Source organism: Macaca nemestrina, chromosome 3 (genome assembly GCF_043159975.1).
Source record: "Macaca nemestrina isolate mMacNem1 chromosome 3, mMacNem.hap1, whole genome shotgun sequence".
Classification (NCBI taxonomy): Eukaryota; Metazoa; Chordata; class Mammalia; order Primates; family Cercopithecidae; genus Macaca; species Macaca nemestrina.
In genome coordinates, this window is record NC_092127.1 from 130704203 (window position 1) to 130731816 (window position 27614).

General features: G+C 36.3%; 1 protein-coding gene across 1 annotated transcript in view; it reads right to left on the reverse strand.

Annotated features, from left to right (window-relative positions):
- LOC105463604 (ubiquitin like modifier activating enzyme 6) overlaps positions 1 to 27217 on the reverse strand; it is a 73269-nt gene extending 46052 nt beyond the window's left edge. The window contains exons 1-9 of the mRNA XM_011710811.3: positions 27081 to 27217; positions 22725 to 22787; positions 15022 to 15116; positions 14476 to 14504; positions 12088 to 12182; positions 11280 to 11391; positions 6977 to 7057; positions 3756 to 3878; positions 1820 to 1943 (exon numbers count right to left, since the gene is read on the reverse strand). Coding sequence (XP_011709113.1) covers positions 1820 to 1943; positions 3756 to 3878; positions 6977 to 7057; positions 11280 to 11391; positions 12088 to 12182; positions 14476 to 14504; positions 15022 to 15116; positions 22725 to 22787; positions 27081 to 27151 — 793 coding nt within the window. The 5' untranslated portion in view covers positions 27152 to 27217. The remainder of the gene's footprint in view (positions 1 to 1819; positions 1944 to 3755; positions 3879 to 6976; positions 7058 to 11279; positions 11392 to 12087; positions 12183 to 14475; positions 14505 to 15021; positions 15117 to 22724; positions 22788 to 27080) is intronic.
- Between the last annotated feature and the right edge of the window lie 397 nt (positions 27218 to 27614).

Here is a 27614-nt window from a genome sequence, read left to right on the forward strand (position 1 = left end):
GTGTGGTGGCACATGCCTGTGGTTCCCAGCTACTTGGGAGGCTGAGGTGGGAGGATCACTTGGGCCCAGGAGGCTGAGGCTACAGTGAGACATGATCATGTCACTGCACTTCAGACTGAGCAACAGAGCAAGATGCTATCTCAAAAAAAAAAAAAAAAAAAAAACAGACAAAAAAAAAAAACATCTTTTCATGCTAGCAGAATATTACTTTAGATCAGTAGGTAGCAATTTATAAATGTTAAGGGAAAAAAAAGCTTCCTAACAGCCACTCTAAACTTACTCATCTCTCCCTCCAAAGAATTATTGGCACAAAATGTGGGTTTTCTTTCTCTTTGTTTCTTGACATGCAGTGGCTCCTCTTTATATAAGCAGCCTCATAATCTGAACCTTCACCACAATTCACCACAACATGGACCCCAAAATTACAAATAATAAACCTAAATGATTAATTTTAATAAAAATAGACATGAATATATATGATCTGAATCTGTATTTAAAATAATTAGATGTAATCAGGAAACAAAATCAAATAGTTTTGTTATACAACATGCACGCTAAAATTACAAATAATAATCCTAAATGATTAATTTTAATAAAAACAGACATATTCTTTAATATCTATGATCTGAACCTGTATTTAAAATAATTAGATGTAGCTGGAAAAAAAAATCAAATAGTTTTGTTATCAAAAATACTTAAATATATATTCAAAGTTGTTTATCTATAAACAGTTTGTAATAAGAATTGATTTTTCCCTCTCCTGAGGATATATTTTGCTGTCATTAAAAAAAAGTAATTCCATTTACTGTCTATAAATTAAATACATAGTTATATTTTCAAATGCCCTAAAGATAAAACTGCATCAATTTTCCCTAAATATGTGTAAGCATGCCATATAGTTATGGCTTGTCCAGTACTGTCTTTGACTCTTTTCAACGTGGCTGAAGGAAAAACACAAACTACGCAGATTAACTCTGCTATAAATTCATTATATTAAACTTCAAATGGGCCCTATATGATGCCTGACATCTTTCCATTTTCAAGAATGTCTACTTTCCTCCTGGTTTTGGCACCTTTCATTGCCTTTTGGCAATGCCTTCACATTAGTCCAATGAAAAAACAGACTCCTTCAACTGCTTGCCAACAAACCTACAAACTTGCCTGCAGACATGACATTCACCCCTTTTATTCAAGCCACTGAACAAGAACATATATTCCAACCAACATCTAGACATCTTCCTTTAAATACTTCATTGCTACCTCATTTTACAAAGCTAAACTATACTCTTTATCTACAAAACCTACTCCTTTTCTTGCATTCCTTAAGTGAATATGTTGACTGACCAGGTAGAAATCTTCACTCACCTATAGTATGTGATCAAGTTTCTTTCTAAATATCTTAAGATTAAGACTCGTGAGTTCAATTCTCCCTGCCAGCCCTGCTGTATTAATTTCTTGTAGTTCCTTTAGATCTGTCTTGTATCTGAGCCTTTTCTGTTTGTCTCTGCATAAATAATCTTTTTTCAATACCTTCCTAAGCCAATGCAACTTTCACATTTTAATCAAGACACCCTGGCCCATTGCTGCTGTCCCAAAACTGGGTAGGTTTCCTTGCTAAGTTTGGTGTCGCCAAAATGGGTATATTCTCTTAATATCATCAGTGTTTAACAAAGTCTTCACATGGATTGAATATTTTGAGGCCAAGGGCTTTACATCATGTCTCTTTGAGTTGACGTTCTGTTCCCAATACTAAGTGTAGTGTCTGAACTATAAATTTGCTGAATAAGTATAAATGAATTAAGAAAACACATTGACTTACCCGTTATTTGTTGTATAGATCCATTTAAACCTGTCATTCCATTAATTTCTCGAAATGTTAGGAATTGTCCTGTCTCCAGTTTGTGAGGATGATTTTCAAGGCAAGTAACAATGCCAGGATTTGCCTAAAAATAAGAGTACTCTATTAAAAAAGAAGTTCACATATTCTTGGTGTACAAATTGAAATCTTAAGCAAAAATGACAAAGTTATCATAAAATTCTCAAAACCAAAATTCTACGCTATTCTTCTGTTAGTAAAAGCAAGCCTTTAAAAAGCGATCACAAAATAATGATCAAATTATTACTATTTTTTAAATGAATGCTGAAAATATAATTTCTATGTTTGGTAGGAGATGTGCAAAGATTCCATAGAAAAGATCAAATATTTAATAGATTCAAAAACTCCTGTAACTTGTAAAAAACATTCCAAGTTATCTAATAGTTTTAAATGTGAGAAAAAACCCATGGGCATAAATGATAAAAGCCTGACACTGAAGATCAAAGAATAGTAAAGAAGGAGGATAGAAATTTTAAAGATGGGAATCTGGTAGTTTACAACTTGCTCAACGCTTTAAAGAAATATTGTGTAGCTTATCAGCTACATTTCCTATAGTATTCAATAAAAGATAACACCAATGCAATAAGAATCCACACCACATTTTGGAATTTATTCTCTGTGTTTTTCTCAGGGACAAACTAAAATCAACTAGAGAAGGTAAAAGGTTAAATAGTAATATGCCTGAAAGAGTAACTCAGGTAGAATAATAAATCACTCTGTAAGCAGAAAGATATACAGATTGACTTTTCAATAAATTTTTCTTAAAAAGGCATGAGAGAGAGAGAGTACTGGGTCTCTATCACCATGAGATTACACTGGGTTTAAAAATAAAGTATAAAAACAAGAAATACGAATTACAAATACTAGTATGTTAAAGTATATTATCATTCCCTTATTTTGTCTTCTTTTGGACTTCAACGTAAGTTGATTATAAAGAATACAAACAAAGTAAATTATTTGTGTAAAAGAATAGTAAAAGGGGATCATAATGATTTCTCCGGTTCTTTATGGAATAAAAAATTGAGCTTATGCATGATCAAGAGTGTGGTTAGAAAATTCAGACTTTTGAATTTGAAGGTTAATCAAAATTTTCTACACCTTCTAAATAATGCTTTAGAAATATAACAAATTAGAAATGCTTTTCTCTAATATGATTTAAGTGTGCCTTTTTATAGTATTAGACTATGTGACTTACAACATACTTAGTGCATCCACTATCTAACACAATAAACAATACAGTAAACACTGAATCACAATTCATGACCCATAGGAGGTAACATAGAATAAAATTAAAATTAAAATTTATGACAAGCAAATGTTGCTCTATCAAGTATTATTATTATTATTTTTCTTTCTTTATTTTTGAGATGTGGTCTCACTCTGTCACCCAGGCTGCAGTGCAGTAGCGTGATCTTGGCTCACTGCAACTTCCGCCTCCCAGGTTCAAGTCATCCTCCCATCTCAGCCTCCTGAGTAGCTGGGACCACACACCACCATGCCCGGTTAATTTTTTGTATTTTTGGTAGACATGGAGTTTCACCATGTTGCCCAGGTTGGTCTCAAACTCCTGAGCTAAAGTGATCCACCCCTGTTAGCCTCTAAAAGTGCTGGGACTGTAGGCATGAGCCTCCGTGCTTGGCCCTATCAAGTATTATTTGTTAGAGGAAATCCAGAATATTTTTAACAATTAATATTCCAGTTTTAATTTAGTTTTAATATAATGAAGTCAAGAAATTAGCTACATATTCCCTCATTATCTTAAAACACTATAAAAGAAATTTTACATACTGTAATACTTTGCTGACACCGCCTTTTTGAAAATAGCATTCACATCAACTTTAACAAAATTTATTTTAAAAGTTCATTAATATAATCATACTTGCGTTATGTTTGAAATGAAAATTTCTTTTGGTTCTTCTCCTGTTGCATCTAAAACTTCAAATTCATCACCAAAATCACAAAATAACCTTGACCAAATTCCATGTACATCTGCACTGATAAACTGTAAAATGGCAAAAACAAGTTCAAGCTTATTTATATAAAGAAAAAAAAACACTCTACTCTCCTAGCCCATATCATGACAATTTCATTTATAATTAAGTATACCCTGTAGAACCTATAGAATACAAAGTAAATAATAAACAGGATAAACTGATGTAGACTGGTTTAGGAATCAAAGATTTTCAGTACTTTTAGTAAATGAATGTCCAGTACAACAAAATAAGAATATCAGCATATCATATTTAAAAATTCTATGACTTTTAAATAACAAAAATTCTGTGATTTTAAAATTTTGTGCTTGTCACAAAATTCAGGCACAACATAAAAGAAACAGATACTTTGGCTTAATAGTCCAGCACTGAATTCTTACTTGTTATTTTAGGAAAGAGGAATGAAGTGCTCATTTACCCAAAGCAGCAGAGTTAATGGAAAATAGAATAGAGCTAAAAGCTGAGAGCAGAGTCTACAGAAAAAAAGGCTGAAAAACTGACACCACAAATCAAAGCCATGAAAGGTAAAATATTAAGTTCTTAAATCACAAATGTTTTATTAAAAGCAATTTTTCTAACACATGCATTGTCTCCATTCTGAGAATTTGTAAATAAATTATTTTTGGGCTTAAAGCTATTTTTAGAGCTACTGCTAATAAAGAGAGATCCTTATTCTGTAATGCACCCAATCTTGCATAAAATAATGTTTTTCTAACATAATTAAGTATATTGATATTATGATATAAGAACATATTAAAATAATTTATAATCCCAATTACATGAAGTAGTGATACAGATAACAGAAGACCACCTCCCACTTGATCATATGTTGACTTTAGTGATCAAAATGGGTACATATAGCATTTTTTTTAACAAGACATAAAACCGGACAGAAACTTAGAAGCTTTTTTTTTTAAAGTTTAACTCTAAAGAATATATAAATTACGTAAACAAATATTTTAATTTATAACCTTGTGTAGTTATTTTGTAACACTTCTGTGCCCTATTGTAAGTTCACTGGCTATTCTGTCTTAATCACATGCTTAAATTGTAAACCACAGCACAAATGCTCTACAGAGCATAAATATGCTATGTAAATACCACAATCCAAAAATTTTCAACACACCTACATCATAAATTACGATTTTTGACTTAGCGCCTAACTCAAAGAAACAATAAGCTTTTTCCTTTTTCCAGTGAAACAATCCCCAAAACAAAAGAGATGAGGTTAATAATGAATTCAATTACAAGCGAAGAACTGTGATTTTTTCCATCTAAACCTCTTCCCAATGTCACTGTGCACCTAATTATGCTGGAGATTTAAAAATCTATGAGTCATTCTTGCTCACTCACTCTTTCCTTCACAACTCATTCATCTATCTACAAGTTCTGTTAGGCCCCCACCCCACCCTGCCCTTTTTCCTAAACAAAAGACACCTCAAATTCAATGACTTCTGTCTCTCTCTATTCCCAAGTCTTCTATCTAAGATACCAGCATCTCTCAGCTGAACTACTGCAGTAACTACTAACTAGTCTAGCTGCCTCTACTTTACTCTTATAATCCAACAGTTCTATTTCTTTTGGTTATCTTTCATGACCCCTTCATACTCTTAAAAATTATTGAGGACCCAAAGAGCTTTTGTTTATGTGAGTTACACCTATCAATATTTACTGTGTTAGAAATTAAAACTGAGAGAAATTTAAATCACAAGAATATACACATTCCATTGTCAGAGCAAGGATATCACCACACATCATATAGACTCTGGAAAACTCCACTCTGCCTCCTAAGATAATCAGAATGAAAAAGGCAAATAACATCTTAGTAATATGAAAACAAGAAGTTTGACTGTGTAGAACCACTATAAGGGTCTGAGGGATTCTTAGTGTCCCTGGATCACCCTTTGAAAAATACAATTATAGTCTTCTCTCCATACAGCAAGCCATAGTGATCCTTTAAAAATATAAAACAGATTAAAACTCACAGGCCTAAAAACTCAAATGTCTTCAAAGATCTTATAACGTATGGCCCCAACCTACTTCTCCCAAACTAATCTTCTGGTATATTTTACTCCTACTATCTTCTCCTCTTTACCACTCTGTTTTGGTCCTGCTTGCCTCTTACTGTTCCTCAAAACCACCAACCTAATTTTTACACTTGCAAATGTTTACATTTGCTGATTCCCCTGCTTTGAATGCTTTCCCCCAGATCTTTATATAGCCTGTTCTTTCTCATTATTCAGGGCTCTATTCAAACGTCATCTCCTTAGTGAAGACTTCTCTAATCTTCTAATCTAAGAGAACCAGAACTGGCCCTTCTCCCTACATCATGCAGTTATCATTCTCTATTTTTCTTTATTCAGATTTTTTTTCTTCACAGGACTTGAAACTATTTAAAAACACATGATGTATTTATTTTCTTGTTTATTGTACATCTTCCCAGGCAGAAGGTAATTTTCATGAGTAAGAAAATTTGTCTCTATTCACTAATGTATTTCTAATGGCTATAACTATCTCCAGTACATAGATAATCAATGAATATTCATTGAATGAACCACTGGACTTCTAGAAAATCAGCACCATAATAACATTTAAAAATAAAGGCTGGGCGCAGTGGCTCACCTGAGGTCAGGAGTTCGAGACCAGCCTGGCCAACATGGTGAAATCCTGTCTCTACTAAAAATACAAAAAATTAGCCACGCATGGTGGCGGGCACGTGGAATCCCAGCTACTCGGGGGGCTGAGACAGGAGAACAGCTTGAACCTGGGAGGCGGAGGTTGGGGTGAGCCAAGATCGTGTCACTGCACCCCAGCCTGGGCGACAGAATGAGACTCTGTCTCGAAAAAAAAAAAAAAAAAATTAGATGATGATTTCAATGTTTATCATCCTTTCCATTCCTAACATTAATTCTTCCTTAGTTTTGGCAATCTGTCTATAAACCAAACTTAGATCCTAGTTTTAAAAACAGGAAATGAATATATCAAAATTAATGAAAAAAATCTTATTGTGATTATTATGTAAAAAGTTTCTTATACAACCCATCAATAAGTTAAAAATTCTAGTAGAGAAAGTGGTTAACTACATGTCATTACTAAATGATACAATTACCTTAATTGGAGGGCACTGAGAACGGCAAAAGTCATTGATCTTCTTCTGCAATGGAAGTTTCATCTCAGTCAATACTACACACTGTTGAGAAAACAACAAATTAAAAACTAGAAAATACGTAATTATTTTTGTAATATACAATAATCAGAAGCATGTCAGTTTGCACTGTGCTAAAGACACATCACTAATCTCACTGAAAAGTTACAATCCTATGGAATTCCATTCCAAGGTTAATACCTTCACAAAGTACAGATAACAAAAGTAAAAATAACATATACAGGGGAAAACCTGCACACATAAAACTTGATAACCATCGCAGGCTTTACGATTAGAAGCAAACCTTAATATTCTATGTGGTATTTATGGACTCTTAAGTGATTAGATTTGTTTCATCTATTACTATCACACAAATACTAACCTAGCTACTAGAGTATTACTTTCATGCTAGCTTAAAAACCTGACAACATTTTTAAGAGACACATTAGTTGGCTACTAGAACAAGTCCATCTGTGGATTTAGTTTTTTTAAATCTAGCTTGCAATATGGTTTGCTTCCTGTAGGGAGACATTCCTCCATGGGTCTCTCGTCCATACAGTCTCACAACGTATGCCATGAATGCAAGGTCCTTACCACTCTTTACTTGAGGTCATTTCTCAGAATTGTATTTGCTGTGTAAAAACTTGAGGGATGAGGTAAGATCTTCCTCAGGGATAAAGGGACGTCTTAGCTTGCTTTAAAACAGCCAGTTCCCCAAGCTCAGCATTCTTCTCTAAAAAAACCTACTACATGTGCAGGCATTCACTGAGCCCTCTGCCTTGAACTAGAGGGACTTGGGGGACAGGGGGCGAGGAAGAAAATGCAATATAATGCTCATGTTTTTTATTATGCACTGAGTAATAAACTTCTTAGTGTCTGACCCAGGAATCTCATATTTCCTGCATCTGTGAAACAGTAACAGGCTAGGTTGCAAATAATAAAAAAATCAAAGACTAGACCCAACACATACTGAAACTGATTTGAGTTTTATCAATGTTAGAAAATTCTCAGCCGTACTTTCTTTGAATATTGCCCTTTTCTATTGCTATCTATTGCTATCTAGAAATCCAATCTCATAAATTGGACCTTTTCATTCAAGCTCTCATTTATTTTAATTTGTCCATAGTATTTTCTCTTATTTCTTTTTGGGTTTTTTTTTTGTTTTTTGTTTGTTTGTTTGTTTGTTTGTTTTTTTGAGACACAGTCTCACTCTGTCGCCCAGGCTGGATTGCAGTGGTGTGATCTGGGCTCACTGCAAAACCACCTCTGTCTCCTAGGTTCAAGCGATTCTCCTGCCTCAGCCTCCCCAGTAGTTGGGATTACAGGCACACGCCACCATGCTCAGCTAATTTTTGTATTTTCAGTAGAGACAGGGTTTCGCCATGCTAGCCAGGCTGGTCTGAAACTCCTGACCTCAGGTTTTCTGCCCGCCTCGGCCTCCAAAGTGCTAGGATATTTTCTTTATTTCTATGTGCTATAGTTTTGGTAATTTCCTCAGGTCTATCTTTCAATTCACTAATGTTTATTCCAGCTATTATCTATTTACTGTTTAATCTATCCAATGAAGTCAAAAATTAAGACTTAAAAAGTCTTAATTTTTAAGACTTCATGTTCATTTCCATAAGTTGTACCTCATTCTTTATCACATCTGCCTGGTCTTTTTCAATATTATGTATTTAATAACTTCTTTTGAGATTTAGTAGTTTTGAACATCTGTATTTTATAATTTCTCAAACAAATCTATTCTTCTAAATCTTGGAGGTTTAGGCTGGGCATGGTGACTCACACCTGTAATCCCAGCACTTTGGGAGGCCAAGGCGGGAGGATCACCTGAGGTCAGGAGATCAAGACCAGCCTGGCCAACATGGTGAAACCCCATCTCTACTAAAAATACAAAAATTAGCGGGGCATGGTGGCATGTGCCTGTGATCCCAGCTACTCGGGAGGCTGAAGTAGGAGAATCGCTTGAACCCAGGAGGCAGAGGTTGCAGTGAGCCCAGACTGTGCCACTGCACTCCAGCCTGGGAGACAGAGCAAGACTCCAGAAGAAAAGAGAGGAGGGGAGGGGAGAGGAGGGGAGGGGAGGGGAGGGGAGGGGAGGGGAGGGGAGGGAAGGGGAGGGGAGGGGAGGGGAGGGGAGGGGAGGGGAGGGGAGGGGAAGGGACGGGAGCGGAGGGGAAGGGACGGGAGGGGAGGGGAAGGGACGGGAGGGGAGGGGACGGGAGGGGAGGGGACGAAAGGAAAAGAAAGGAAAAGAAAAAAGAAAAGAAAAAGAAAGAAAGGAAAAGAAAAGAAAAGAGAAAAGAAAAGAAAAAAGAAAAGAAAAAGAAAAATAAATAAATAAAAATTCTTTGAGGTTTAATAGTTTGTTGACTCTTGGTCATAATGAGCTGCTTTTTTTCCCATCTTGTTATTTTGTACTGTGAACTCAAAGGGACTTTATATACTGGAATACTCTGTAAGTTAGTTGAGGGTATACTTCTCAAGATTTGTTTAGTTTTGTTTTTGTCTGGCACTTTAGGGCACGGCCATTATAGTACTACCTTTTATCGTTAATTTTTTTTTTTTTGAGATGGAGTTTTGTTCTTGTTGCCCAGGCTGGACTGCAGTGGCGCAATCTTGGCGCAATGCAACCTCTGCCTCCCGGGTTCAAGCGATTCTCCTGCCTCGGCCTCCCAAGTAGCCGGGATTACAGGCATTTACTACCACACCTGGCTAAATTTTGTATTATTAGTAGACACAGGGTTTCTCCTTATTGGTCCAGCTGGTCTCAAACTCCTGACCTCAGGTGATCCGCCCACCTTGGCCTCCCAAAGTGCTGGGATTATAGGTGTGAGCCACTGCGCCCAGCCTGTAGTACTACTTTTTACATTAAGTTCTCAGTTTAGGAATTTCCAGATCACAAAAGATTATAAAGTTTAATCTCTAAACCTATGTGACAGCAAGCCTGTGGTTATGAATTCCCCAGGAAAACCTTTACTTTTCATCCAGAGCTCAAGAGAAAACAGACAAGCTTCTTGTTCTGATTGTTAAAGACTGTTCTTGTCCACCCTTTCACTTAGGGCATAGCTCTCTGAGGCTCCAGCTTTATGAAGAAGGGGAGGTCTCAATTCCATTTCTCTAGTTTATGTAGTTCTAGGTCTGAATCTTCTGTTTCTACGTGAACATCAATTACCAAGAACTTTGGTTACTGTGACAGACAACTCCTGTTGCTAAGAGTAACTACAGATAATAGTTCACTAGTCTTTTAGCTAACTGTTCATTTGTGGCCTCTGAGCATTTTCCTAACATTATTTTGAGCTTGGATAGTCATTTAAAAGAAAGTCTGTTTAGAAATTCTAGAAAGTCTGTTCAGAAAGTCTGTTTAGAAATACATAAACAGATTTTCCTAACATTATTTTGAGCTTGGATAGTCATTTAAAAGAAAGTCTGTTTAGAAAACTAGGTGCTTTGTACCAGGATGAATTTTAAGTTATCCAGTCCAGAATAGAAATCTATAATCATTTTTAAATGGGTAACAGCATAATTTATTCACAGAAAAAAAAAAAATTCAGGGTCAACCTAGTCACTTTTGCAATATACAATGTCCTGGGAATTTTGTTGTTGTTATTTAAGGAATTGTTACCTATAATAGACTGAACTATGATCCATGTATTTTTACTCCCCTGTAATTGTACTGCCCTGTAATTGTACTCCCCTGTAATTGTACCCATGGCTTTAGGAAGAGTACTTTTCTGCTTCTTGACTTCAGGCTTGATAACGTTGACTTGCTTTGGCTGACAGGATGTTAATGGACATAACAAAAACAGAGGCTTGAAATGTGCATGTGTGTCTGGACTTGACCTTCTGTTTCTGCTACTACCATGAGAACATGACCTAGGTAGCCTCCCGGTCCCAGAAGAGAGACACATGGAGGAGAACCAAACTCTGGAGTTTAATCCAGGCTGAGTTCAGCCTAGAAACCCCAACTGACATTCAGGTACATAGGAGAGAAATAAATGCATGTTGGTATAAACCAAAGTTTTGAGTAGTTTTCAATGGATATTACTGAGAAAAAAGTCAACTGATAAAACTACTTTGTCAGTAGTTCTTAGGTCCCTTCCTTAAAATGGAGAATTTGAAAGGTTTTATTCTGATATGTCTTCTACCTTGAAATTTTTTTGTTCTGTTTCTCAATACACTAGGTTAAATTAGTTAAACATATTAATACTTAACAATTTCGCCCTGGAATCTGTCAATAACATTTAATACAAAATGGAGTACTAACCTGGTATTTGTCTAAAAAGGAGAGATCTGTGGTCTCATTGAAAGGAACAGAAGATGATGTGACATGAACATATGGATTTAGTTCTGCAATATGTTTAAGCACAGCTTCAGCCCTAAAAAAATAAAATAAACTTTTACTGTCCTTTCATTCAATATACTCAAATCTCTTCAAGCTGGACACTGTAATGACATCAGAGGAACCTGACAAGTTACAAAATTTCAATGGAAACTTACCTTGTAGAAGAAAGAAACCAAGACTTACTTGTCTTTACAGATAACTATACAATCTTGAAATAATATACTATCATATTCCACAGTAAACCACACAATCTCAAAGTGTACCCTAATAGTTCTAAGCTCCAGGCTCCTTAACTTTCTTAATATTTTAGCAACACTAAAGTCTTTCTTTAATAAATTCAAGGAAATACATTTCTAGGTAGCAGTGTAATATATATAAAATATATATTTATATGTAATATATATTATATAATATATACTACATAAATATATAAAAAATTTGACAAATACAAAAAATTAAGTATATACCAGTATTTCTTTAGCCATAGTAGTATGAATTTATGGTGATCAATTAAACAACTATGACTGACTGGTGTTCTAGATAAAGGAAATATTCTAAGTAAACGAGTAAAAAAAAACCTCATAATACACAAAAATATCTTTAGCTGTATAAATATAAGGTAGAGACTTTATATTTAAACAACTATGACTGACTGGTGTTCTAGATAAAGGAAATATTCTAAGTAAATAAATTTTAAAAAACTCATGATAATACATCAAAATATCTTTACCTGTTTCTCTTATTAACAACATCATCTTCACTGAGAAAGAAGTTGGTTCCTAGATCCCATGCTTGGCATTTTTCTGTATCATGAATTGTAAGTGCCTTCAAAGAAGAAAAAAGTATTGGTTGAAGTCAGGAGTTCAAGGATATTCAGTCTCTCTAGTACTATCAACAATGTACTAGAATTATTATTTTGTGTAATTAGATAATGAAAAGTACGCAAAGGCATAAGAATTAGAAAGGATATAAAATTAGATATATATACATCTGGAGACCCCAATAAATTGATAGAAAAATTTCCTTAAACATGAAGATAATTTAAATTTATAAAAGTATCATGTTATAAAAATCAACACAAAAATCCAAAAAATTCATGTAAACAAACACTTCAAAATATTCCATGTTTCAAGTAAGAAAGATAATTAACAAAGTGGAAAAAAATACTTGTAAATTATATCACAGGCTACAAACCTCGTAGAAAGAGGAACATAAACAAGGACCATACTGAAAAAAGGACCATACTGAAAAAAGACATGGTCCTTGAAAATATGTAAAGATGTTCAACCTTGCCAAGAAATGAAATAACTTTTCTCACTTGTTAGATTGGCATAAATCCACAGTTTGACAACACAGTCTATTGGTGAGGGTGAGGTGAATCAGTGACTCTCATATATTACTGATAACAATGTAAAGTGGCTCAACCTCAAAGGAAAGGAATTTGGCAATCTCTAGCAAAAAGATATCTGCATTTATTCTGTGATGCAGCAATCCCACTTTTAGGACTCTATCTCAAAGACACACTGGGAAAAATACAAAAAGATAAATATGCAAGAGTATTAAATGTAGCACACTATTAGTAAGAGCAAAAGACTGGAAATAATCAAAAAGCCCACCAATGGGGAACTGGCTATAAGATGATACATCCATACAATGCATAATCATGCAACTATTAAAAAAAAAAATGAAAGATGTATTTATAAATATGGAGTAATCTCTAGGATATGCTATAAAGAGATAGCAAGGTAAAGAAGAGCACTTTATATGAGAAAGGTGCGAGAAGATAAATATATATACCCACACATAAACAGATATACATGTTTGTGTGTATGCATTTACCTATCTACAAAAACAAATGAAGAATAAACCAAATATAAAAAGACAGTAACCTAGTAAGTGAAGGAGGAAATAAGGTAGCAAGAAGCTAGACTTATCTGAAAATACTTTGTTTAAAAAATCTGACTTTGAATCATAAATCTCACATAATAGTAAAACTAAACTTTTAAAAAAGCAGTCTCTAAAAATCCAAAGCAAAATGAATACATGGACTAAACTGTTTATGGAGTCTGCTATACACAGAGATTTATTTAAAGTGACTTTTAAAAGCAGTTAATTTGCCTGCCAAATCCAGGTAGGATCAAAAAACTAAATTTTTTTCAATAATACATTATTATTAACAATATTAGAATTGGTATTCTGAAACTATGCCATACAGGTAAAATATAATAGGATAAAGAATATATAGGATATATAGGATAAAGCATCTAATGGATCATTAGAAACCAAAATCCTAATAAGACACAAATATAAAATCACAGAAATAAATATCCTATAATTCAAAGTAAAAATTAGAAAGTTTAGTAATACTTTACAAGCCTAAACCTGAAAATCAGAAATTTCAGTGTGTACTCATTATGAACGTTTCAGCTCTGCCCACTGAAAAGACTTTGTAAACAGTGACAGAGACTACTAGGGGCTGTGTCCAAAAGCCTCAAAAAACATGAAGAGAACCAAAATAACCAAAGATGGAACAATCTGAGCATCAATGAAAATAACTACGATAGATGAAAACACATCAAATTATGTTTAAATTCATGAGTTTATCATAATGACCAGAGTCATGCCCGAATCCCGACTCACAGAAACTATGAGACAATAAAATGTTGTTTAAGCTACAAATTTTGGGGTAAACTGTTTTACAGCAACAGGTAAACTAATACAATGGTATTAAGAGCTTGTTACATTTTAGGTGTGAAAATAGTATTGCTGCTTCAAAAGATATTCTTACCTTTTAAAGATACTAAAATATTTAAGGATGATATAATACAATGTCTGAAATTTACATCAAAATAATTTGGCAGTTGGGGGCAATAAGGAATGAGAAGGAGATATATGAAACAAATGTCCCCAAGAGTTGGTAACTGAAGCCTTCTGATGGGTATGTGGGGTTTTGTTAAACAATTCTTTCTACTTTTGTATATTTTTGAAATTTCCGTGATTTTTTTAAAAGTAAAGCATTAAAGACAAAAATTAAAACAAAGTATAAAACAATATTACCACAACAAATGAGCCAAAAAAAGGCTCATAACAATTTTTCTCACAGAGGACATTTACTTACCTTAATCCCTGCAAGAACAAGATTCTTTGCTAGAAAGGCAAAAGAAAAAGGAATAGCTCAATATTGGGAATACATACTGGATATGTCTTCACAGAGCTTAGTCACATATCTGATTGGATACTTTTGACTTCTTTTTTTAGTACTTAAGTTCCTTGTCTTAAAAAAGTTACAAAATACAGGTTAAAAGTGAAAAAATTAAAATGTGCATAATCACAACACCCAGGAATAATCACTCCTAAAATTTCAATGTATTCTTCCAGATATGTTTTTATGAATACAGTATATGTATGTGTGCTACTTATAATGAATTAATGGATATAGAGAATGATAATTAATGGTTATTAAAATCACAAAAAGAAGCAATGAGTCATTACTGGTTATTTGTGGAAGAATATAACAACATCATGAAATAGTCTTGACAAAGATTAAAAACTTTTGGATCTAATTTCTGTTATAGCAAATATAAGGGGATGAAGTTAAGTTATTTAAACTATCTCACATTGCTCAAAAGTGTCATACAAAATTAGGAATATAAATATTGCTTACCAATTTCCAAACCAAGACCACCCATTCCACTTAAGAAAACATAGGACTTGGCCATCTTCTGCATTGCTGTGTCTCCAAGAACGTACCTCTGTCGACTACATGGAAAACACAATAAAAGACAAAAAATTATTTCACTAAAATTATAATATCTCTTAAAGTTGTTTGCAAATGAAAAGCCTAGGAACTCAATCCTGCCCACAGACTTGTTCTGAATGATTTGCAGTGTTTAAACATTTCTGAATTAAATGCCAAATATATGACATATTTTTAAAAATCAGATAATTTGGCACCACAATCCATATTCCCTCAAGGCAATAGACAGATGGAGTTGAGTAGGAGTTGCCCTGTTTAGGCAGGAGGATTATGTGCTCCAGATTTGCCACAATCAATTCCTTCCTGTTCCTCTCATTTATTACCTCAGTGGCCACTATAAGCATTTGAGTTTGCCATCTCCACCTTAAAACTTTCACTATCAACAGGATTTCTGAGACCCCCATCTCTACATAAAAATGTGAAAATTAGCAAGGTGTGGTAGCACACACCTGTGGTCCTACCTACTCAGGAGGCTGAGGTGGGAGGATTGCTTGAGCTTAATGGTTTGAGGTTACAATGAGCTATGATAATGCCACTGCACCCAAGCTTGGGCAACAGCAAGATCCTGTCTATATCCAGATATAAAGGATGATCTTATCGTAGCAGCTTCATGTCAGAATTCAGAAGTCAGGGAATGTTGTACCTGGCCAGTAACACTGGTTTTTGCCTAAGGATGGAATTTATAAGTGCCTTCTTAGTATCATCACTTCTTCTATTGTTAGTACCATCTGCAGCTTTTTCAGACTTTTTTGTCACATCCTTAGTTTTGGTTCCTGCCCAGCCACTGAACTGCCACTACCTAGGCAACATACCTAGTCTTAGGTTCTGGACTACAAGCCAATCTGAACCCACTGTCTTCCCTAGTCATTCAATAATCATTTAATGAGTATCTTCTAAGACTTAGACACTGTGTCATAGTCTATGACTTAGAAAAGCCCATGGTCTGACAGAGTTGACACACATGTGAACAAATACTATGTGATAATGTGTTTATTTAACAGCAATAAAAATAAGATGCTTTAGGGCTGAGCAGAAAGGATGAGAAGTAACTCAGGCAAGATATCACAGAGCAGACACAGGAGTGAGTTCTTAAAGGATCATTGGAAGGTATTTTTGAAGCACAAAAGAGCATTACAGGAAAAGACAGTTGAGGTAAAAAGGTATAAACTGCAATTACCTATCTTATCTTTGATAAAAGAAGTAGTCTAGTGATGGCCAGTGTATTCAGAGGAAAAGGTGGTTGGGGCCTTCAATAAATGGTGCTGGGAAAACTAGATTTCCAAATGCAAAAGAATGAAAATGGACCCTTATACCATACAAAATAATCAAATCAAAATGAATCAAAGACTTAAATGTAAGATCTGCAATTACAAAACTCCTAGAAGAAAACAGAAAAGAGGCCTCATAACACTGGTGTTGGCACAGATTTTCTGGATGACACCAAAGGCACACACAACAAAAGCAAAAACTGACAAGTGGGACTACATGAAACTAAAAACCAGTAAAGGAAACAATCAACAAAATGAAAAGGCAACCTACAGAATGAGAGAAAGTATTTGTAAACCATGTATGTGATAAGGGGTTAATAATATCCAAAGGAATGCCTATAACTCAATACCAAAAAACCCCTGAACTGACCCAATTTTTAAAAATAGACAAAGAGTTTGAATAGATGTTTCTCCAAAAACATGCACATAGCCAACAAGTATATGAAAAGGTGCTCAACACTCGCTAATCATCAAGGAAATACAAGGGAAAACCACAATGAGCGATCACCTCACACCTGTGTGGATGACCATTATAAAAGAAAAGAAAACAAAACAAAACATAACAAGTATTGGCAACAATGTGGAGAAACTGGAACTTCTGTGCACTGTTGGAAATGTAGAATGGTGCAGCTGTTATGGAAAACAGTATGAAGCTTCCTCAAAAATTAAAAAATAGAATTACCATATAATCCAGCAATTCCATTTTGGGTATTTATCCAAAAGAATTAGAAACAAGATCTTGAAGAAATATTTGCTACATAAATCTGCTATACGACAATGTACACAGAGTAAACAATATAGTTGACCCTTGAACAACATGGGTTTCAAACGCACAGGTCCATTTATATGCAGATTTTTTTCAATAAATATACTGAAAAATTTTTTGGACATTTGTGACAACTTGCAAAAACTCACAGATGAACTTTGTAGCCTAGAGATATCCAAAAATTAAGAAAAAGTATGTCATGAATGCATGAAATCTATGTACATATTAATCTATTTTATCATTAACTACCATAAAACACACACAAATTATAAAAAGTTAAAATTTATCAAAACTTACACTTACAGACCACAGACGTCGCCATTTGCAGTTAAGAGGAATGTAAACAGATGTAAAGATGCAGTATTCAGTCATAAGTGCATAAAAGTCACTGTAGTACATACTGCACTACTGTAATAATTTTGTAGCTACTTCCAGTTGTTATTGTGATGAGCTTAAGTGATGTATCTGGTTAAAGCGCATGTGACTCTATTCATAATCTTTGCCTGAGCAGTTCCTCTCTCCAGTAAATTGAATATTGCAGGAAAAAGTGATGTCTTGAGGTTCTTGCATATTTTTCCATCATGTTTAATGTGCAATACTGTAAATCTTGAATGACATATATGGGACCCATACAAAGTGCCACCAGTAATGTTGCAAGTGCTCCCAAGAAGCTGAGAAAAGTCATGACATTACAACAAAAAGTTGAATTGCTTGATATGTACTGTAGACTGAGGCCTGCAGCTGTGGTTGCCTGCCATTTCAAGATAAAATGAATCCAGTGGAAGGACCATTGTAAAAATAAAAGGAAAGCCATCATTGTAACTACACCAGCAAGTATGAAAACCTTGCACTTTTCGTGAAAGATCTTTTTATCTTGTATTGAAAATGCAGCACTGATATGGGTGCAGAATTGCTGAAACAAAGTCATACTTATAGACTCTAACATGATTTGAGAAGAAGCGAAGTCATTATAAGACCACTTAAAGCAAAAAGAAGGTAAAGGATATAAAGCTGTAGAATTCTTTTTTTCCCATAGGTTACTGGGGTATAGGTGGTATTTGGTTACATAAGTTCTTTAGTGGTGATTTGTGTGATTTTGGTGCACCCATCACCCAAGCAGTAAAGCTGTAGAATTTAATGCTAGCAAAGGATAGTTTGATAATTTTAGAAAGAGGTTTGGCTTAAAAAAAAGTCAGACACAACATGAGAAGCAGTTTCTGCCAACCAAGAGGCAGCAATGAGTTTCTAGACACCATGAAGAAAATCGCTGAAGATAAAGGATATCTACCTGAATAGGTTTTTAATGTAGAAGAAAGTGCTCTATTCCAAAAAAAATTGCCACAAAGGACATTTATTAGTAAGGAAGAGAAGCAAGCACCAGGATTTAACGCAGAAATGAATAGTTAACTCTACTGTTTTGTGCAAATTCATTCAGGTTTATGATCAGGACTGCCCTTACATATAAAGCTCCTAACTCCTTAGCATTGGAGGGAAAAGATAAACACCAGCTGCCAGTCCTCCGGCTACATAACAAGCGGGCCTGGACGAGAACCCCTTTTCTGGATTGGTTCCGTTGATGCTTTGATTCTGAGATCAGGAAGTGTCTTGCCAGTAAGAACTTTTAAAGTTCTTTTGCTATTGGACAATACACCTGGCCACCCAGAACCCCATAAGTTCAACAAGGAAGGTGCTGAAGTGGTCTACTTGCTTCAAAACACAGCATCTCAAATTCAGCTTCTAGATCAGGGCATCATAAAGGACCTTTAAGGCTCATTACACACAGCACTCTATGGAAAGGATTGTCAATGCTATGGAAGAGAACCCCAAGAGAGAGAACATTATTAAAGTCTGGAAGATTATACCATTGAAGATGCTATCATTGTTACTGACATCAGACAATCAGGCAGAAGGTTCTGATGATTCAAGATTGCGTTGATTTCTTTAAAGATATGGACCCTTCTACAACAGGGGCACCAAAAAGAAACTAAAGAAAGTGACAGGAGGATCAGTACTGTATAGAAACATTTTTCCAGAAATGAGAAAGCAAAAAAGTCACACAGTAGTTACATATTTCCATAAAGTTACAGTGTGTGCCTGCCTCTCCTTCCCTACCCTTCTGCCTCCACCTCTTTTGATTCTGCCACCCCAAGACAAAACCAACTCCCTCCCTTCCTCCTCCTCAGCCTACTCAACATGAAGACAACAAAGATGAAGACCTTTACGATAATCCAGTTCCACCTAATGAACAATAAATGTATTTTCTCTTCCTTATGATTTTAACATTTTATTTTCTCTAGCTTACTTAATTGTAAGAATGCCGTATATATACACAGTATATAATACATATAATATTTAAAATGTGTGTTATTTACATTATCAGTAAAATTTCCAGTCAATAGTAGGCTATTAGTACTTAAGCTTTGGGGGAGTCAAAAGTCATATGTGGATTTTCGACTGCACAAGAGGTAGGGTGCTGGGGAGTTGGCATTCCTAACTTCTTCATCGTTCAAGTGTCAACTATACTATACTACACACTTAAAAACTTGTTAGTAGGGTAGAGTTCATGTTATGTGTTTTTACTACAATACTAACTTTTTAAAAGGTAAGTTGGAGTTATGTTCAAAATGACTTGGTAAGCTATAGTATTTGGACTTGTACCATGAAACAAAATGGTCAGAACTGTGGCTGTGTGAAAGAGAATGGAGAGAAAAGAGAACTTCTGGAATTTATCTTTATCTTACCCTACCTTCATCAAGTTCACTACTGACATCTATCTCCCCGAGATGTTAAGAGGCTAAGGATCCTCATTTCATGCCTTGTCCCTAAAATATATTAATCATTGTCCAAAGTCCTAGGTCTAATACTAGTCCCCATAAGCAACAGATACAGATTTTAAAAACAAAAAAATACAGCTGGGCACGGTGGCTCATCACAACTGTAGTCCCAGCACACTGGGAAGCCGAGGCGGGCAGATCACGAGGTCAAGAGATTGAGATCATCCTGGCCAACATGGTGAAACCCTGTCTCTACTTAAAAAAAAAAAAAAAAAAAAACCTACAAAAATTAGCTGGGTGTGGTGGTGCATGCCTGTAGTCCCAGCTACTCATGAGGCTAAGGTAGGAGAATCGCTTGAACTCAGGAGGCGGAGGATGCAGTGAACTGAGATCGTGCCACTGCACTCCAGCCTGGATGACAAAGCAAGACTCCATCTCAAAAAAGCAAAAATACAAAACTCCCAAATCTTCAGATTCAGCCACTACAACAACAACAACAACAAAAAAAAACAACACCAAACTCTCGAACATGTAAGTTAATTTTTTAAATCTAAGAAAATAAGACCTAGTTTTTGTGTGAAAATCTCACGTTTTGGCCTTTGTAATATACACATCTTTGTATTTCTTTTTTTTTTTTTTTGAAACGGAGTCTCGCTCTGTTCCACAGGCTGGAGCGCAGTGGTGCCATCTCAGCTCACTGCAAACTCCGCCTACCGGGTTCATGCCATTCTCCTGCCTCAGCCTTCCGAGTAGCAGGGATTATAGGCGCCTGCCACCACGCCTGGCTAATTTTTTGTATTTTTAGTAAAGACGGGGTTTCACCGTGTTAGCCAGGATGGTCTCGATCTCCTGACCTCATGATCCACCTGCCTTGGCCTCCCAAAGAGCTGGTATTACAGGCGTGAGCCACCGCACCAGGCCACATCTTTGTATTTCTACTAAGAAAACCTATATGTAGTCAGTAACTCTTTTAGTATTCCCTAATAATTCACTCTTTTAGTACCCACATAAATTTCCGGCTTTATCATTTATTAATGATTCCTGCCCTCACTATGACAAATTCTTAAGGAAGATATTAAAACTCAAATATGCACATTGGTAAACAACTAGATGTTTGCAATACGACATGCACACAAAGTGCACACAACTACACCAAAAGATACTCTCCGTCAAACAAAAGAAAATGGCTTACCTCTAATAATAACAGCTAAACTGCTATATTCTATAACTCTCAGTAAAGCAAACTGCAGCCTACTCACATAGCATTGTAAATGGAAAGTTTAGTCACTGAGCTACTGAAAATTATGTTTATTTATCAGCATTACAGGGTTGGAGGGACATAAAAAAAGTTTCACAAGGATTAAACTAAAAAAATGAATAAAATTAGTCAATACTATCTCAAAGAGGTGCCATTTGTTATATCAAGAAAAACATGATCAAAAGGACATTAAGAATATAATTATAGATTAAGAATCCCAATTTAAGAGTCCACTCTCCCTTTGTGCTTACTATCTTCAGGCCACACTGACCTGCTTGCTATTTTGCAAGAAGGCAAACTTGCTTTCATTTCAGAGTTTTTACACTATTTCTCCTGCTTAGAATGTTCTTTCTTAAAAATCTTGGAATAGCTGACTTCTTATCACTTAAGCCTCTATTAAAATATTGTATTACAAATATCACACACATCATTCCTGATCACCCTATCAATAAAATGGCTACTCTTATCCTTAGGTCACTGCCTAACTCATTAACCTATCACAGTTTCTTCAAATCACTTACCATTAACTGTTGTCTGCCACTCCTACCAAAAAATGTATGGTCTGTTAAAAACTCACTACTGTAATCCAAATACCTAAAACAGTACCAGGCATTTAATAATAATAGATAACCCTGTGCTAAACACTGTTTTAAGTGCTTTAGACGTACTAATTCAGTTAACCCTTATACAACAACTTAAGGTGACTTCTAAACCATACTTTATAATCAGGAAACCATCTGTAAAATAATTTTCACATGAGCAAGATTGTTAGTCTTTTATCTCTTTTCCCAAGCATATAGTACAAAACAGGATTTGGACTCAACATGCCAGATGGTATGTATTAGCTCCTAATAAAGTGCCCATTATTGACTCTGCATCTTTTTAATTACTTTAAAAAGTATTCAAATTTCATGAAAAAGTATAGTTTAAAAAGTCTCATCAAATTCCATTCAAAACACAACTATTCAATCACACAATACTTTCTTTAATTACTAAAAAAGCATTCCAATTTACTGAAAAAGCAGAGTTTTAAAAGTCCCATCAAATTCTATTCAAATTACAACTCTTCAATCACACAGTATTTCTCCACTGTCTATAAATTACAGAACAGGAAATATTTTAATGAGATTATAATTAAGTAATCATATTCTCTAGATGCTATTGTATGACTAAAGTGAAATATTATTCTTCATGAATTCCTGCACTATCAAGAACTTAAATATGAATTATTGTCCAAAAATGAAAGATTTATTTTGCAGAGGGTGGCAAAATCCTTCTTAGTCCTATCACCTAAACCTAAAACAACTGAGATTTAAATATTATCCGAATGTAGTTAAAAAAAATCACAGAAACCCTAATTTTAACTTGAGAGGAACTCTTTATACATATATATATATAGTGTATGTGTATATATGTATAACATATATATATTTTATATATATATATAATTCCGCATAGGCGGAATGGTATCTTCAAAGAGACTACTTGATTATTTGAGAACAATTAATGAGAAAAATAAGTTTCAGTTTCCATGAGATTCTTACCTGTATAATGCATCATCGATCTCCACAGATGCTGTTGACATAATGGGCAAATTTTTATTTGTGCTGGAAAAAAATACATGGTTATTAAATATTCACATTTTATAATATAATATTTGATTATTCGTGTGCTCAGATTCAACAGTTACTAAAGGTTTTCACAAACCAAACATACATTTTATTATCTACCACTTTACTTATATTTTTTAAATGGCCTAAAATTATCAGATTGCTTGTTCTCTCCTGTGTAGATTTTAAGATTACAGAGCTCATCATCTTTTATTCTCAGATCTCAGGTGTTGTTTTATCACTGATATAAAAATATATATATATATATATTTTTTCCCCTTTTTTGAGATGGAGTCTCACTGTATCACCCAGACTGGAGTGCAGTGGCATGATCTCAGCTTACTGCAACGTCCACCTCCTAGGTTCAAACAATTCTCGTGCCTCAGTCTCCCAAGTGGCTGGGACTACAAATGCATACCACCACATCCAATTAATTTTGTAATTTTAGTAGAGATGCGGTTTCACAATGTTGGCCAGGCTGGTCTTGAACTCCTGACCTCAAGAGATCCACCCGCCTTGGCCTGCCAAAGTGCTGGGATTACAGGCATGAGCCACTGTGCCCCGCTGTTTGGTACATATATTCTAATGGATCTGTATTTCAGCAATTGTGTACCATCAACTTTCTCTATATATATACTCTTCCTAGATAAACTCATTCAATCCAATGGATGAATATATATTGATTATATTGAAACTTATTTCTCCATGTGTGATCTTTCCTCTGACCTCCAGATTGTATACAACTGCCAAAACAATAACTATTCTGATGTCTTAACTGGTATCACAAACATAACAAACTCCAAAGAGAATTCAATTACCCCTGCTTAATGTATTCTTCCTGTCTTTCCTAACTCATTTTCTGCTACCATCATTTACTGGGTAGTCCTGAAATCTAGGGATCTTCCTGCTTAAATCATTCCCCAACTTTCTCCATTTGAGACCTGTTAGTTCTACCTTCATAGAAGATCTCAAATCTGATCACTTTTTACTATTTCAATCAGTACAATTTCAAGCCAAACCATCATCATATTTCACCTGAGCTATTTCAAAGACCACCTAGCTAGTCTTCTTACTTCCACCATTGTCCTTCCCGTTTATTCTCCATAAAACAGTCTAAATATCTTAAAATGCAGTCAGAAAATATCCCCCGAATTTGGACTACCCTTCAGTGGATTTCCTTTACTCTTAAAATTCAAACACCTCACCATACTTGAAAGGGCCAATGTGTTCTGTCCCCCAATTACCTCTCCAGTTTCAACTCCCACCACTCTCCTTTTTTGCTTACTATCTTCAAGCCACACCGACCTGCTTGCTGTTTCACAAGAAGACAAGCTTGCTCTTATTTCAGAGTTTTTACACTATTTCTTCTGCTTAGAATGTTCTTTCTTAAAATCTCGGAATAGTTGACTTCTTATCAGTTAAGCCTCAATTAAAATATTGTGTCACAAATACCACACACATCATTCCTGATCACCCTATCAATAAAATGGCTACTCTTATCCTTAGGTTGCTGCCTAACTCATTAACCTGTCAGTTTTTTCAAATCACTTACCATTAACTGTTTGTCTGCCACCACCAAAAAATGTATGGTCTGTTATAAAAACTCACTACTGTATTCCAAATAACTAAAACAGTATCAGGCATTTAATAAATAAAACACTGTTTTAAGTGCTTTAGATGTACTAATTCAGTTAACCCTTACAACAACCTTGCCCAAACAGTGGGCAGGCACTATTGCTATCTCCAATGAACAGATGGAAAAAAGAGGCTGAGGCAGGTTAACTTAAAATTTGCCCAAAGTCACAGAGCAGGCAAAGGCACTGCCAGGATCTGAATCCAGGCAGTCTAGCTCTTGACTACCACACATACTGCCTACTGTCTCTAATAGTAGACCTAAAGGAAGCACTTTAAAAATCTGTTAAATGGGCCAGGCACGGTGGCTCATGCCTGTAATCCCAGCACTTTGGGAGGCCAAGGCGGGCAGATCACCTGAAGTCAGGAGTTCGAGACCAGCCTGACCAACATGGTGAAACCCTGTCTTTACCAAAAATGCAAAAATTAGCCAGGCGTGGTGGCAGGCGCCTGTAATCCCAGCTACTTGGGAGGCTGAGGTGGGACAATGGCTTGAACCCGGGAGGAGGAGGTTGCAGTTAGCCAAGATCCCACCGCTGTACTCCAGCCTGGGTGACAAGAGCAAGACTCTGACTGAAAAAAAAAAAAAAAAAAAAAACCTGTTAAATGAATAAATTTTAAAAGAAGAAAAACAAATCTAAATATACAAATCTGACAAAGTATACTTATTATAGCAGCATATTATTTATAGCAGTGCTTGTCTCAATTTTTTCACAGCATGGCCTTCAAAAAACATATCTGTAGGAAACACTGGGAAGCAGAGATAATTTCCAGGTACAGGGAACCAGTCTGGAGCATTTGGAGCTGAACCACTGTGAGAGCTGAGATCAATATACTAGCAGAAGTGCAGGCCATTCCTAGTTCTGAGAAGCTCAAATCGTCAAAGGATTCTAAAAACAGTGCGATGGCATCAAATTCAGGTTTGGAATCCAACTTTCTAGCCCTAGCATTGATAAATAAGCTAAAGAATTTGTAAACAAAGATAATTAAAATGTTATCATTTATCACACCAAACACTGACACATATCAAATGATACCAGCTTCTAGTTAATTAAATGGATAGCTATTAAAAAAACTGATTCCAATTACCAAGGCAAATCAGAAGATAGCTGTGTTCTAAGAGATCACCTATCTAATAAAAAACACACACACATACACAATATACTCTGTTTGGGTATTGTAACAAAATATTAAAATAAACAAAATTTGTTTCTTTTCTTTCTTTTGAGACAAGGTCTCTCTCTCTGTCACCCAGACTGGAGTGCAGTGGCACGATCTTGGCTCACTGCAGCCTCGACCTCTCCAGACTCAAGTGATCTTCCCATTTTAGCCTCCCGAGTAGCTGGGACTACAGGCGTGCACCACCACACCCAGCTAATTTTTTTGTATTTCGTAGAGACACAGTTTCGCCTTGTTGCCCAGGCTAATCTAGGAACTCCTGAGCTCAAGCGACCCACCCGCTTTGACCTCCCCAAGTGCTGGGATTGCAAGCGTTTGAGCCACTGCACCCAGCCAACAAAATTTTTTATTATCTACTTTCCTATCACCTTATCCCTAGTACACTTTCACTTGCTGCTCTCCTTGCATGGCGGGGGCAATAGCCCTAGTGGGTAAATCTGAATAAAAACGAGAAGAGCTACATTCTAACTAGCTCTGCCGCTTAATGGCATTACTGGCACTATTAAGAAAGTTGTACCTCACTGGAATGTTTCAAGAATATGCAAAAATAATATAATCTATAAGACAATCAAAAACGCTTCGAATAAGGCGCGGGTTATATTACATAATATCCCTCAAGTCTGGCAGTGTCTGCAATGGCAGACAATACCATGAAACTGAAAGCATCCCTTCAGTCTGAAACTGGCGAAAAGGCTACAGGTTTACAAAGTGTCACATCAGCTGAAAATAATACATCCATCACTTCTATCTTTGGCATGGTGTATTCTGACAGTGGTGGACAGAATATAACTACCTGCTTTATTAATTATGAGATGATCGAAAGAGGAACTACTAACCAAGAAACTGGTAAAGGCCTGGCACAAATATTTCCCCCCTAATTTTACAGGGGCGGGAAAGCCCTAAAGAATTTCAAAACCAAGTGGGAAATAAGAATGGGTAACTTGTGTATTTTTTTTTCCTGGCTTTTTTTTTTTTTTTTTCTTCCATAGTCAACAGAGGCCTCAGGGTGTCCAGATTGCTACTGATTCATTCTTACCAAGTTCCTTCTGGTAACAGTTTTCAAAAGGATCTCAGTGGAGGTGCACAGTGGCGCTCTTCGCTTTCTTTTTACGGAAAGGAGGAAAGGTGCTTGGCACCAGTCGAGGAAGCTCACGCCAAGTGACCGGGACCAGAACTCGCTCTCGGCTGGAGCCCCTCAAGTCTGGTGACTCGGAGGAAGGAGGATCCCGAATCCCAGCCAGAACTGAGAAAGCGCTCAAAGGTGCGGAAAGGGGACTTTTCCTCAGGAAAGCCGGGAACAGCAGAGGCCCTAGCCCACGTCGCCACACCCACTCCGCGCGCCCCTCTCCTCCCAGGGCCGGCTCTGCTCGGCCCCACGGCCTCTCTGGCGCCCCTAGCCCGCCGGAAAGAAAGAAGCAGAAACCTGGAGCCTGGGTCCCACCCGCGACCCCCTCACTTTCACCCGCCTCGTCCTCTCACCTGCCAGTCCCCCAGGAAGAACAGGATGCCTCTTCCCCCTGAGGGGCGGCCACAGGCTTGGATCCTTCCATTGCCGCCTGAGACACCGCCGCCGGCTACTGGGAGGTAGGAAGGAGGCGGGACCGCGGGGGTCAAGGGGCGGGCGGCGACGTCATCAGAGGGGCGGGCCTGGGGAAGCTAGGAGCCCGGCAGCGCCTTCCCGTCAACCCTAGGGGCGTCCTGGTTTCCGGTTTGGGTGTGGCCGCATGGAGTGCTGTGGTGCAGGTGGCCGAAGGGGGCGTTACTGTTGCGACTGGCATCCGCATTCGGCAGATGTAGATGGAACCAAAGTCCAGAAGTTACGCGTCACCCTTGCTCTACAGCCAAACATGCAGGACTCTAGTAACCCGCGAAATGATGGGATTGCGTTGCAGATCCTTAAAAGAGTCTTATAGTAAGAAGAGGAAACAGCTTTATTTTATAAATAAACTGAAGGCTGCTAATAGCTCCAGATTGTCAGTGAGGGGATTCCACTTAAAGATGTTATACATTTAA